At 39.5% G+C, this 15,505-nt stretch overlaps 1 protein-coding gene across 1 annotated transcript in view; it reads right to left on the bottom strand.

Annotated features, from left to right (window-relative positions):
• Positions 1-13,507, bottom strand: part of LOC139743925 (pyrroline-5-carboxylate reductase 1, mitochondrial-like) — a 28,608-nt gene extending 15,101 nt beyond the window's left edge. The window contains exons 1-6 of the mRNA XM_071654393.1: positions 13,127-13,507; positions 11,075-11,139; positions 9,664-9,843; positions 7,826-8,038; positions 5,961-6,053; positions 4,319-4,550 (exon numbers count right to left, since the gene is read on the bottom strand). Of these exons, the coding sequence (XP_071510494.1) occupies positions 4,347-4,550; positions 5,961-6,053; positions 7,826-8,038; positions 9,664-9,843; positions 11,075-11,139; positions 13,127-13,202 (831 nt within the window). The 5' untranslated portion in view covers positions 13,203-13,507 and the 3' untranslated portion in view covers positions 4,319-4,346. The remainder of the gene's footprint in view (positions 1-4,318; positions 4,551-5,960; positions 6,054-7,825; positions 8,039-9,663; positions 9,844-11,074; positions 11,140-13,126) is intronic.
• Between the last annotated feature and the right edge of the window lie 1,998 nt (positions 13,508-15,505).

The raw sequence follows: 15,505 nt of genomic DNA, 5'->3' as shown, positions 1-15,505 counted from the left end.
GGCGGCATATTGGAAACAACCAATATTTGGGCATGGGGGCACAACTCTTGGCCAGGCCCAAGTGTTAAGGAGTATCTAGCATAAAGAAGACAATTAGAGTAAATACTAGTTCCACTCCTATTTTGAATTGAGGGTACCTAAAGAGGTCATTAAAAAAATGCCCAAAATTGCCTGACGTAATGACCCAAACTCAATTGGATGACAATAGCAAGTTGCAAGACACAGGGTTGCTTCATGTGGAATGCATGTTATGCCTCACAGCATGTCGCTTTCCAAATGGTCCATGACGTCACTTATATGCTCCACGACCATGAGTTATTCATCGGAACCATGAAGCCCACGAGCTTGACACTGACCGACACAGGCCCGCCAGCTCGAAACTAGGTAGCATTGCCCATGAGCTTGACACTTATAGCAGGGCTCCACACTAACTTTTATTTTTGGTGGCCCAAAGGCAAACATCCGACATTTTTTGGTGGCCCGATCAGGCCACCAAAGTCTTCATTTCTGAAATTTTGGTGGCCCGATGTGCGTTTTTAGTGGCCCCGGGCCACCGGGCCACCGTTAGTGTCGAGCCCTGCTTATAGTATAGGCAAACCAGGCCCATAAGGGTCCAACACATGGGGGGAGGGGGAGGTCCACAAGACCTACACTGAATAGATTAAGCTTTCTGATGTAATACATATATTAATCTCGTGGGCCTTGTTTTCGTCGAGTGTCGAGTTCGCGGACCGCTCAGCTTTTGGGCCTATTATATTTGATGTCGAGCTCATTGACCTTGTTCATCTAGTGTTTAGGTCACGGGATGTATGACTCGTGGGCTGCGTAACTCATGTGCTGTACGACTCGGGTTGTTTGGCTTGTGACGTACACCTGATGAGGTGGGCCTGTTGTTTTCTAGTTAGCATCTGTCATCCTTTCATCCAGTTCAAGGGACTTAGTTTGCCATATGCCTTTTTACAAACCATTAAGCATCAACCCAAAATATGGTACTCCTCTCCCCACCTTCCATGTTTAAGCGTACAAATTTTGCCCAGTGCAAATTGGATAATGTTACACATAATTTCATGCAAGCTAGTCTGCATAACTAACCCTAACATAAATATTATATTTGAGGTCACTGCCATCACTGATGAAGACACGTAAGCTTCATTTCTGAAGTAATTGACCGCTCACATTCCTGAGACCTGTTACTATGAACCAATGCTTTGTGGAATATGCATACATATACTTTGATTATAACGTCAAGGCGTGATTTGTACATGATTAAACATTCAGGATTAAACCAATGAAGCCAAACATCAATATTTGCAGTCCTACACAAATTTTGATATTCTAAAAGTCTGACCTCACATTGTCCTTGGAGGTCAAAGTTGGATATACATAGGGTACCGTAATGGCCAATGTTCTGTGGGATGAGAAGACACTTCTTGTAGCATAAATGCTAATAGCATAATGCATAATAGCACACCAGGTATACAGTTAAGCATTGAACATACATCAAATATCAATATTTTGATATTTTGAGGTCATTGACCTGTCACAGTCCTCAGCGGTCAAAGGCAGAGACGTGTAAATAATTTCCCTTGATCTGAGGAATAGGAAAACGATTCAGTTGTAACACAAATGAATGTTTAGGACATCGTTATCATGTTTATCATCAACCAATTGCACCAAATATCAAAATTCTGATAATTTGAGGTGATTGACCTCTGGAGTCATTAGAGGTCAAAGCTAAAAACCTGTCAAGGATCTGCGGAACATTGAGGCAATTCCACTGTTAAAAAAAGGTTTTAGTACATCATTGCCGTGTTTATCATTAATCAATGACAAAATATTAATATTCTGATATTTTGAGGTCATTTAACTCTGCAGGTCATCAGAGGTCAAAAGTAAACCTGTCAGGGTTCTATGGAACATGAAGACAATTCCACTGTAAGAAAAATGAGTCTTTAGTACATCATTACCATATTTAACATTAATTAATGACGCAAAATATCAATGTTTATCAAATTTTGAGGTCATTGACCTTTGGAGGTAATCAGAGGTCAATTCAAACTTATCTCCCGATCTTAAAATGAATCTTATAACATGTACTAACACTGGTGAAAGTTTCATGCTTTAGTCAAATTTTGCACAATTTTTCGGCTTATCTGCTCTACTAATTTGGCAGCATGTGCAGCTAGGGTTTCTGCAATACCACAACTGTCATTTAGTCTGCAGATGTTTATCCCGCCAGGCAAGGCATCTAAATGATTCAATGTCTTGAGGTTTCGAGCTAGAGTCTCATAGACATCTCTACTTGACTGATTGCTCGCTCTACTTGCATCTCTTAGTGGTTCAGTCTCGGAACGTTCCTGACAAAGAGCGCAAATGTTCCAGTCTATAGGACTTGCCATTGTTGACGATGTCTTCTTCGAGTCCAGTAATTGATAATGAAGAGAAAGAATGTGAAATAAAGAAATTATTGGAATGACAACAGTAATGCTAGATTCTGTTTCTGTTACGGTCTTTATCTTCTCAGTGCCTTTTACAGAATAACAAGTCTTGCGGAATATTTCAACGTGCTTACTGGTACATCAAATATACCCTACGTCTAGAAGACGTACTGAAAATCATGTGTTTATATAAGTATAGATGGACAAGAACATACATGTAGAATATGTAACAGCGTCAAGAGGAATGAATGTCGCAAGACTATTTTGATGATAAGAAAATCAAAGCATTTCATAGTTATACATTTACAAACTTCATGAAGCAGCTAACAAATAAAAATACAAAATACAAATATAGCTAACATATTCTATCAAAAACTTCGAAATTTTGCAGCGTGCAAACTGCCAGTAACTGACCTTATGTCAACCTTTTAGAGACAAAGTTTGTCTTTATCATGATCATTCTCAATTCATTCTGATATCAAACAAATAATGCAGAAATGCAAATGTGTCAGTAGAGATGCATCACGTACATGGGTATTTTATATGGTGCAACATGCACAAGGCACAAACGACTGCATGTTCCAGGACATTTTTACCCCTATAAGAACAAGCTGCATCTGACTGAAAACGTCACGACCTTAAACCTAAGTATTATTTTCTTTATATAATACGGTTTAGTGAACAAATCTCATTTACCTTTATTTGGTAATATCAGTCAACTACATGACGTAGGCGAGTTCCCACGATGACCACGATGTCCGTAGGAATGTATTCCAAATACGGTACACAAGACTTGGACATTGTTTACAATGAATAAGTGATTGAGCGCGCATTTGTAAGTGATTAAGCGCGCATTTGTAATTTCATTGGGTGCGCACTGCTGGAGTATGTAGGCCTACATTATGACGTCAGTGAACGTGAATGACGGCTTTTTGCTGCACTTTTTTTTTTGCACCCCGTGCATGCGGGATCTAATTAAGTCCCGATGTTTGCTTGGGCGGCCATAATGGAATTCAAATGCCGGCCATGTAGGTGGTCAGACACATTTCGATTGACCAATTATTCAAATCGGCACGTTCTAAAGAAATCTGGGCAACAAAATTTACCTCTATTTGCCATTAAGAATTCAAGATAGGGAACTTCAACATTTTCGTCTGGGCGGCCATATTGATATTCAAGATGGCGGCCATGCAGCTTGCCGAACATTTTGAATTCATCCATTATTGAATCCAACATGTTAATACACTTTTGTGTGCTAATGCCAACGCCTCGTCAATTACAATTCAAGATAGGGATTATCAACTGTACTTTGTCTGGGCGGCCATATTGGAATTCAAATTGGCGGCCATGCAGCTTGTCTGGCATGACAAATTTATCTTTTATTTACTTTTATATGTTCACATACCTTGGAGCACCAAATTTGAGCTCCGTTTGTCATTTAGAACTCAAAATAGGGCTTTTTCAACGTTTCGTCTTGGCGGCCATCTTGGATTTCAAAATGGCGGCCATGAGGTTTGATAGACTTCTAATATCAATCCACTATTGAATTGAGAATGTAGAAATACCCTTCTGTAGCAAATTATCAGTGTACAGGTCACGTGGAACCAAAGATATAGGGATTTCGTCGTTTCGTCATGGCGGCCATATTGGAATTCAAAATGGCGGCCGACCCAGTAGTCAGATCTCTTGGATCCGGCAATTTTTGAAATCAGCGCCCCAAAATACCCCTCTATGCAAAATTTCACAATTTCCGCCGGATGTGAGCAAATTTTTCACATATCTGCCCCACTATAACTGTTTGTATTTTAATCATGTTCTTAGTTTTAGAGGAGTGTTTCTCATTCATTTTACTTCTTCCTACATGAGTTGGAATTGCGTACCTGACACTGCATCAAGCCCAGCACAGAACTAATTCTTCTTCTGAAACTGCAGCAAGGCATTCAGCTTTCTGGCTTTCAGGCAAGCCGCCTCGACGGCCTCGATCAGGCAGTGCCGAAAGCCGCCCTTCTCCAGTTCATGGATGGCATCGATCGCTGTTCCTCCCGGTGAGCAGACCTCATCCTTGAGCTGCGATGGGTGCTTGTTGCCTCCCAGTACCATTGTGGCTGATCCCTGCATTTCCATTGGAGAAAATCATCAACCATTTCTTTATCGTAACTCATTCAGCTCCTTTAGATTAATGGATTGCAGCCCACAGCATATACTGTATAACACAATATATTCGCTGTACGAAAATTTCGCGAATCGGAGCCAATGGCCTTTATTGTAGCATAAAACTTTTGCGAATTGCCACTGGCATTCAATGCATATAGTGTAGACAAGAACTTTTGTGTGCATTTCAATTTCGTGAATCTTGGCTCTCACAAAATTCACAAAAAGAAAATGCACGGAAACAATTTTAGAGTAGGTGATTACTGTTATAACAAATTCTTCAGGACCAACAGTTTTCTTTCGTTATATCAACATTTTGATAGCCAAACAGTACCGTACATAAAGATATACAGTAAGATAATTTTGGGAACTGAGGTTTTACTTCAGTTTACTTAAGTTTAAAAACAAAATTTCGCTATAACTGTGTTCATTATGGGAGTGAACTGTAATTATCTCACCAATTGGGAAAAAAAAAAATAATTTCAGAGATTCACACATTCAGACACAAGAGATATCATCTACACTTGAATTATTAGGGAACGTTTTAATCTTCAAACATGGCACACAGACATACACACTCACATATACTCCTTTGGCTTACAAGCAAAACTGAATGGTCACTTGGGTCAAACAAGGAGACCATTGGAGTTGTATGTGGCACTCAATGTAGTGTGACAAAGGGATGCTAAGTGAAACATAAGGTAAGACCTGACCATTTCAGTTTGTGCAACAACTTGTGTATTTCAAGTTAAAGGGACTTGATTATCCTTTAAAGGCATTATTTACCCTTTGCAGATGAAACAAAAACCCAGCATTAATGCTTCAAAATAGTTTTAAAATGTGAGTCAGGGCCCCAGCGGCAAAAACAACACTGTAAAGATTTGAATCAGTATAATCAATGTTAAGTGTTTAATCAATGTTAGGTGTTTGTGTTACAAAATGTGAACAATAGTTATGATAAAAATGTTTCTAGACTAAGTACAGTTAAAAGAGTTATGGTTTAGTAGGAAAATAGTGATATCTCCTTATATTTTAGGCTTCATTGAAAAAAATATACAGTAGGATGTTTTGTGATACAACTGACCTACATACGTACACTGTATGCATCAAATGTGATATCTCAAACATTTTTTTAATCACTGCTCCCAATGGTAAATGGTACCTTTAACTTCTCAAATATTTGACATGAAACATCAACTCAACCAAGCTCTTCTTTTTCATACATGATTGCATGGTGAAACTTTTTTATTGGTATGGAGGCAACATTGACTCACGCACAGATTACTTCGTTTGCAGTGATCACCAAAAGGAGCATGTGAAGGAATGAACAGTTCAGTCAACAGGCTAAAAATAATAGGGTTATAGACTCACCAGTAATGCTTGTGCACTCAGCTTGATTGCCACATCTCTTGGGAGACCCATCTTAACTCCTCCATCAGCAAGAGCATCTATCGCCACGTAAGCCTGTGAGAAAACACACGGAGGAAAGTGCAACTTTTATACCACCACTGCCCCGTCTTCACCTCTATGCCTACACTGCTTGCCTGGTGCCCTTTACTTCAATCAACTTCAATCCCAATCCCTAACTTCAATCCCAAGTGTACCTAACACGAAATACTGACATTACTCGCTTTTAAAACTCTTTATGTGCCACGTTCGCACACCCGACTCAGACGACGGCGTGCCAACTTTGCATATTTTATTCAAATGCACAAACCCGCCCGACCCGATTCATAAACCGCCAAATGCCATGCAGTATAACGAAAACGTTTCACACGATTTCGTTCCTCTCACACACAGCTTGCATTTTATGTGGTGATTGACTAGCAAGCAGTGTTGCCGACTGGATTTGCATGTACCAATGTAAATTCTAAGTTTCTGTCACTGTTTTGTGTGCAAAAGTCATGCTTTTCAATAATGCAAAGGTAGTGGTCATTTGAAAGGAAAACAATCCTAGAATAATTGTCTTTAACAATTTACATCAAAGCAAAGCTTGGCATTTTCTTTACAACTTTGCTCACTACACGTAAAAAAAACCCAGCATTAGTGCTTTAAAATAGTTCTAAAATATGAGTTAGGGATAGAAACAACCACTGTAAAAATATGAATCTGTAAAATCGATGTTAAGTATTGTCAAGCATACAAAATGTGAACAATAGATATTTAATGTATCCAGACTAAACCGTCTGCAGTTACGGTTTATTGAGAAAAATACAGATACCTCCTTGTATTTTAGGCTTGATTGCAAAAATTTTATATGGTGGCATGTTTTGTGGTACAACAGACCTACACACATGCATTAAATGTCATATCTTGATATTTTTTTAAAATCACTGTTCCCAAAGGTAAATAGGACCTTTAAGAACCAGCATCCACGGCATTGAGCATGAATGGCTATTGTGATGTCACACTTACGTAGGTTGTCTATTGGGATTGCATTCTTTGGCTCTGCCTCTTTTGTTACATTTTCTTGGCTGTCAGCTTCCCTATGATTTCAAACACTGTTAGTCCTAGTTAATTTCTAAGAATTACCACTGAAGCATGAAGAAAGCACACCACCAATTGTTATCATTATCATGAAATATTTTTTATTTTTAGCTTTCAAGTCTAAAGGCATTGATGCATGCAGTTGAATAGGGCTTAAACGCTGTGGATTGATTCACATTGCTAATTGAACCAACCTCATACAGACAGCATTACAAAACAACCTTAAACATGGAAATTTCAACAGGAAGTAAGAAAGATATCAAACTTTTGACTTTGACACAAATATTAAAAGTCATTACTCATCATGGGCCCATCACATTTGATTGTTTGTTTGCAGGTTTCATGTCTTTGACTTTGTCAAGGTATTATATTGATGGAACAAAAATGTAAGATTTCATACATACAGTACGACCTCTGTTTAATATCCAGCCATGTTGAGACCGGTGCCCATCCTGATAAGCTACATCGTATTTGGCCAGATATATGGGAGAATCAATGCTTATGTACATACATGATAGTGTATTTGTCGACCCAGTGGTAGCTATGTAGGTAGTGTAGGATAAAGAGAGGTTGGACTGCAATGTCGTATCTTCTTTGAGGCGGTACTAATATATGCTTCAATTATGCACTATGATCTACAGAATGAACAATCATTCCTGTCCTTCCAGGAATGCCCGCCTTATTTTGTTAACCATGCCAGTTACAGTCGCATCAGTGAGCTACGATTCTACGTTCCACGTAGTACTCACATAGGCTGGACCACACCCACTGAGTGCCATGGCAGCGTCAATCACCGTTTCATCCCCCTCAATGCACAGGCCCAGCTGTGAGAGGAGAGATTGAAGTATCTTTCCGTCACCCTCCTTGGTGTTCTTCCCGCAGGCAAAGATGGTGGCGCCCTGCTGGATGATAAGCGGAGTGTTCGGCATGGCCCGGATGACCCTACTTTTCGTGGGGAGACTCTGCGAATAGAAATAAAAACACATCGATTTTCATTAAAAGCTTATTGGGAGATTAACCACTTTTACGAAAATACTCAGCACTATGATAGTTATCTTGTTTTTAGGAAACACTAGCAAATCACATTCATGAGCAGACCAGACTTTGCATGTATTCAATTTTGACCCGTTGAGGACGAGTCCCAAAGATACTCGGGCAGGTGTCTATGGGAAACGCGTGTTGTAGCAAAATCAGTCTGTCCTCATATCAATGGGTTAAACTCCATGGTTCTTCAATTAATGTAGCATGCTAAAATAATCACATACGCCCCTTTAGGCAGGCAGTCCAGATCTGTGAAATAAAATGTCATTTTCTTGGTATGTATTGTTTATAGCTTTCATGGGTGACCTTAATATGTTCCTTTCAATTTCAATGAAAAATGAGACACACAAATTATTTTCCTTTTCTTGTACATTTGTTTAAATAGCAACCTTGCCCTTCTGAAGTACAGCAATTAGCACAGAGCAGCCAACTTATAGGTCAATCTAAATATAGCCATGAGTGCATATTTAATAACAAACCAAAACAAAGTACTACTACCGACAACAAAACAATACAATGTAGGGCATTAAACATTTAAAGGGATGGTATAGTAGTATTGGTTGTGGTGAGGATTCAGCTTTAAATATTTTGTGAGCTATTTAGATACCTCTTTATGCAATGTTAAAGAGCATACAATTCTAAGGGAAATTGTACATTTATTATGATAAAACTCAGTTTTTAAATGACTGAGATATCCAAAAACAAGGTAAAACAAAGAGACCCCATTAAAAGTCATGGACTGTCACACTTTATTAGGATCGTTTCTTTGGATATTTCAGCCATTTCAAGACAATTATTTTCATCAAATGAACTGTGAATTTCTCTAAGAATTACATAGGTTCCTTCATATTTCATAAGAGGTTTCTCATTATCTCACAAACACACATACACAGTTTGAAACCTGCTTCCATCAAAACCTAAACTGTCCCGCGGTTCATCCCTTACCACCGTTCATCCCTTTAATAATTATTGTCTCACTCAATCTCTCCCCACTGATCAATCTTCGGTGTTCAGGAGTGTTGTCATGGGTTGACCTTTCAGAGAGTAAATTCCTGTATACTCTGATTCACTTGCCCTGTTTATTCTTTAAAGGTTAAAGGTCCAGTTTTAAACTGGACCTTTAACCATAATTCTTGTCTTACATTATGATACCAATAATGAAATGTAGCAAACAATACTTAAACATAGAAAGATATCTCCAAATTTTTGCACGATAAAACCTACTTCGAAAAAAAAAAATGCAATTGTACATTCAATTCTGATCAACATGATCAAGGAAAAAGTAATGAATTAATAACAATCAAGACAAGAGGGAAAAGTTCTGAAAAGTGTCTTTGATTACGTCGATATTTCTTACAATCATTTGCAGTTTTACGTGACACCCCCCCCCAAAAAAAAAAAACAACAACAACAAACAAACGAACAACCCAAAACAAAACAAAACAAAACAAAACAAAACAAACAATATCAAAAGGGAACAAACAGGAAAAAACAAACACAACTAAACGAACAAAAAATAAAATAACAAAAACAGGTGCACACATACATCTTCAAGGATATCGATGGTGATACCAGCAGCCAAGGAGACAACTAGGTGATCCCTGGTGATGTGAGGGGCAACCTCCTCCAAAACCCTGCCAGCAACGGTCGGCTTGACAGCCAGAAAGATTGTGTCTGCATTTTTCACCAGTTCTGTGTTACCATCTGCTGCTTTCACACCCAAGTCCTGGTTTAGTTGGTAAACATAAAAAGAAATGAAAGCAATTATACTAAAGAGAAAGCGGCATGAACTTTGGGTTCAGCAAAAAGGGCCAGTCCCCCTCTTTTGTGAAACAAATGAAGATGATCGTATTATTATTATCATCATTAATAGTAATAATAATAATAATAACAATAATAATAATAATAATAATAATAATAATAATAATAACTAGATAAGCACTCTGACTGCGCAGACCTCCGTCAAGCATGCAGCTCATTTTCCACCACTAATCTTGTTCTTCCATTAGAGATATCAGCGATTTCCACCCATACGTACATTGTGTGCTGAAAGTAGCCCAATTTCCCAATATAGTAGAAGCCTTTGTTACGTCATAAACCCTCAGCTGCACGGCATGCCTCACTCTAGCAGAAACTAGAGCACGCAATTTAGTGCGCGCATGCAAACCTCAAATACGCGCAGCCTGAACTCCCAAGTTCATTGACCCTACCTGCCAAAATATAAAAAATCCTTCATAAATTCTCCAAAAATTTTCGGATCACTACCAAAAGTTAATCGTTTGTTACTTGTGTCATTCTCAACCTTTCCTGCAAGTTTCATTCCAATCCGTTGACTACTTTTTGAGTTATTTTGCACACAGACAAACTAACTAACTAACGAACAAACAAACAAACCAACGGTAATGAAAACATAACCTCCTCCCTTGGCGGAGGTAATGATAATGTTTCCTTTATCCAGGGCAGCTTCTTTAGTGTATACCCTGCTCTACCAGAGGGTCCTGCCATTATTATTATCCTAGCATTACCAGGTGCCCATTTACACAAATGGGTCAAGAGGGACATAGAAGGTAAAAATATCTTGTCCAAGGACAAAGGCACTGGACCAGATTTGAACTTGGGTCCTCCATTGAAAGTCAAGAGTCTTATCCTCTAGACCATGTGCAGTGCCCCCTTTTAAATAATAAAAGGGAGGGGAATGTTCAGTGCTCATCTAGGAATCACAATTCTTGAGTTATAATTTGCTACTGCATCCTGCAGATATAGACAAGTTCACAGCTAGGTCACAGAGGCTGATGGTTCCTGATTGTTCGGATTTGTCAATTCCATTTCCATTTTCTATGTGATACTAAATACAGAGGGCAGATTTTGCCTCGCTGCACTCTCCTGTGACAGAATTTTCATACTCCAAGCTCTGACTTCATGTTGGCAGCCCTGTGAAAAGATGATCTTTGCTTTACCTGCAAAACTTGAAGATTTTTTCTCGCTGGATCACTAGCAGCTATCCTGTCTGGTGCAACAGCATCTGTCGAGGATGAACATAGTAGTACAGACAATCAATGAAAATGTTGCATCACCACCATACTCCAAAAAAGATAAATAATAAATTTGAGGCCAGAGATTCATACGTACCCCTGCTAAAATTTGAAGGAAAAAAAGAAGAAAATAATCATGTTTAGTCATAAAACACCTTTATATCTACATGTCTATTATATGTGACCCGCTACAACAAAAAGGTCCTAAAGTCGCGCACGGTCGAAGCCGTGAAAATCGAGTTTGAAGTCAGAGCATTAAAATTGGTCAAAACTTACGATTTTCTGATTTTGATATATTGTTGGAGTCTAACATATCTTCTATCATCTGTCGAAATTTTGAAGCAAAATAATCAAAGGAAAGATAAAAAATAGCGTTTTTCTGAGCCATGTTTTTTGGGCATTTCAACAAAGCAGAAACTGGTTCGAAAATTTGGATTGAGCGCCACAGATAGGTTCCGCCCCTAACAACGACCAGAGTAATCTCATTGGTCAGTTTGCTGCTTGCTGCTAACCGAAGCGTGAAGCTCGCACACTGCCCAGTCGACTGGTGCGTGCGGGCGGGGTGCGCTATGCTCAGCCGCTTCTCACATCCTGGTCACTGATTGGTTGGTGAGGAGACCGCCGACGCTGATGTGCTTGAATGAAATCTTCGGGGGTTGCTAGGGCTTACCTTCTATTGTCCAGAGGTGAAAACTGACTTGCGTGTCCCTTGATCGCGATTGCGTCGAAAGGAAGACTTTTAGGGCGCTTTTCTTGAAACAGTGATTTTCCAGACGTCTCGACATGCTCTCTTTTAAACAATGATATCTCCGCAGCCGATTATTTTTATAAAATGTGTTATATATCAATTTAAAGCAGAAAGATTAGGGGATTATATCATGCAATTTTCAAATAATCGACCTCGCCCGACTTTAGGATCATTTTGTTGTAGTGGGTCACATATGCAGAATTAGAAATTTATAGATCTAGTGGCTGAAATTAAAGGGAACTAATTTTCAACCCAAAGAGAAATGTGAATTGAGTGAAAGCAGCAACATTAGTAGAGCACATCAGTAACAATTTGAGGAAAACTTTAATAAAAACCTATAAAAATGTAAAAAGTCTTAATTTATGCCGACGGTAAATTTTAATCAAGGACAAGGTTAATGAAAACATCCCAGTTTTATCAATTCTTTGACAGCAGCATTAAAGCCCTTTGGGAGCAATTTAAAAAATGATGAGTTTGTCTCACTGCCTAACGTAATAATCATCTGATAATACAATAGACCTAGGTCTTTTTGTATGTTAGATTTAACGACAACGTTAGTCCATAAGATTGGAGGCAGTAGTATTAAAGTAGGAGAGAGAAGGGTAGTGTAGTGACATTGAGTTCCATTTCAAGATTTAGTATTTTATTACTAAAACTCGGATTGACAATAACATTGTACTACGTAGTTTACGCTACTTAGTATAATAGTATGGTTGGGGCACCACCTATCGACAGGGCACCTTCCCATCGACACCCTGCGTATCATGGCTGTTTGCGTATAGAACAAAAAAGTACGCGCGGGATTAAGTGTCATTAGCTATAAAAACAATAAAAACGAAGAAACGAAAATCAAACTCAAACAAACCAAGCTAAAAATTACACATCCGATCAGTAACGACGCATGGCTGTGAAATTCACGTGTATTACCTATGGCCTGTGAAATTCACGTGTATACCTATGCTGTGAAATTCACGTGTATACCTATGGAGGAGAGGGGGTGTCGATCGCAAGGTTCCCTTTTTAGCTGCGCGAAGAAAACGGAACGCACGCACTAAAATTGCGCTATTTTAAAACGGAGATTCATAATCAACGAGACGGTCACGACATTCAAAACTGCAGTATTTATGGCATATTTGAGGTAAGAATTAGGCGGATTTGTATTATATTTTTAGAATAAACAAGCTACAGATCCTTAGGGTGTCGATACGTGGTACCCCCAACGTACTTACTTGCAGCTAGAAGACCCTTGGCGATGGTTTGAGCTATTTTTCCAGCTCCGAGAAACCCGACTGTGCCGTAAGACATGTTTATTGAATATTGATGACCGAGATCTGCAATTCCTGCTAGAATAAACGGCGAGTATCTGAACGAATGAATGTCAATGCCAGGCAGTGCAATGGTACGAATGCTCACGAGTGGTGGCGAGAACAAATTACCCTGATCGTTTGTTTTTGATTGCTGCTTGATCAAATGTCATTAACCTGGCCATCTCACAAACCTCATATGAATACAATGATAGTTTGATGTAGATAATTTCGAATCGATACCAGCCGCAGATGTGCAGTATAAGTAGGCCCAGGGTTTAAAATCATCAGACGACATCGTTCGGGTTGCTGTGAAGGACATACACAACTTCCAGACGTCGAAAGCTGTACCGGATACAGGGTCGAGTACACTGTCTGTGAACGTGGATTTCGCAACCTTCGCTCGTCTTTTACCACGTGTCATTTCTGTCAGCATGCCGACAACGCGTGAAGGCCCTACTGAAGGTCTAGTCTAGATTCTAGTCTCCTTTCTCTCGACATTAGCACAATACATGTAGTAGGGCAGATAAAATTATGTAACAAAATTTGGTCGAGATGCTCACATCCGGCGGAAAGTATGAAATTTTGCATATAGGGGTATTTTGGGGCGCTGATTTCAAATATTGCCGGATACAAGAGATCTGACCACGGGGTCGGCCACCATTTTGAATTCCAATATGGCCGCCATCACAAAACAAATTTAAAGATCCCTATCTTCAGTTCTGAATGACCTGTGGCACCAAAATGTGGTACACATGGGCGTTTTGACATATTGAATTTGATGACAGATTGATTTTAAGTGTCTGACAAACATCGAATGGCCGCCATTTTGAATTCCAATATGGCCGCCTCGACGAAATATTCTAAATCCCGTAAAATCCCTATCTCTATTTCTAAGTGGTGAGTGCAGGCCCCTGGGAACAACTTTTTTCACAGGGGTGCTGAACCCCTGACCCACCCGTTCCGTTGCCGGACCATGTTAGCAGCATTTCAGCATTGGGGGGGGGGGGGGGGGGGGGGGGGGATGCATAGGCCATACAAGCACTGTCGACATTTTTTTGGGGGGGGGGGGGGACTGTGGGAGGTGAAAGGAGGGATAGAGACATTGAAGCGAGGGCGAAAAAGCCCTCTGCCACACAAGCAAACTTTTGCATTTTTAGTGAAATTCAACAATCTTGTAAACACTTTATGTGGTAAATTTTGAAATTCTCCAGTCAAAACAGAAAGAAAACTATGTTCATGGATGACTAAATGTTCTTGATTATAGTATCTGTTATCTCTTGATCCGTGTGCCGGTGAGTCTTCACTTTGTATAAGTCCATAGAAGGGGACCTAAAGGGGGAGATTTTGAATTTTCAGACCTGAAATTCAGCGTTCTGGTGCACACTTTTGGTGAAATTTTTAAAGAAGTATGAAAAATAAATTTTCACAAAAATCAGAATGACCATTAAATCGGGGTATATAATCAGGTATTGTTCCGCGTGTGGGTCATCACTGTTTGATAATTGTATTGAAGTTGATGAGGTGGGGATCGGATGGGTAGCCCCCTCTAACACGATGGAGCTTTTGCATTTTTAGAATTGAAATACGATATACAACGATCTGATGCACACTCTTGGTGGAATATCCCAAATTTTTTATCAGAGAAGTGTGTGTGGGTCTTTTCACTTTGTATAAGTCCATAGAAGGGGACCTAAAGGGGGAGGGAGATTTTGAATTTTCAGACCTGAGATTCATCGTCCTGGTGTACACTTTTGGTTAAATTCTTAAAGACGTATGAAAAATAAATAATCACAGAAATGTGAATGACCATTAAATCGGGGTATAGTCAGCTCTTGATCCGCGTGTGCGTCATCACGATGTGTAATAAATATATGCAGTGTTAGTTGATGAGGCATGGATGGGAGGGGTAGCCCCCTCCCACAAAACGGAGCTTTTGTATTAATTTTTAGAATTGAAATACAATGTACACGCACTTGTAACGATCTGATGCACACTCTTGGTGGAATATCCTGAAATTTGTATCAGACGATAGTAAGTCATCTACGGAGGGAGACCAAGCGAGGGAAGGAATTGATGGGAGGATGTATCCCCCTCCTACATGAGAGAGCTTTTGCATCTTTATGATTGAAATTCAAAGATCTGGAATTTCTGGCGCACACTTCTGGTGGAATATGTAAATATCTAACATCACCATAATCAATGCATGGGGTCGAGGCTAATATACAGTAGCATAATATGGGGGAGGGTTTTGGAAGGGGGTGTCCCTTGCCCCTCCCATTCGAGAGAGCCTTCGTATTTTGA

This window comes from Diadema antillarum, unplaced genomic scaffold (assembly GCF_040938485.1).
Source record: "Diadema antillarum isolate AM-2024a unplaced genomic scaffold, OU_Dant_1.0 seq00001122_RagTag, whole genome shotgun sequence".
NCBI classification, from domain to species: domain Eukaryota; kingdom Metazoa; phylum Echinodermata; class Echinoidea; order Diadematoida; family Diadematidae; genus Diadema; species Diadema antillarum.
The sequence above is the reverse complement of the archived record's forward strand: the minus strand, read 5'-3'. Positions and strand labels throughout refer to the sequence as shown.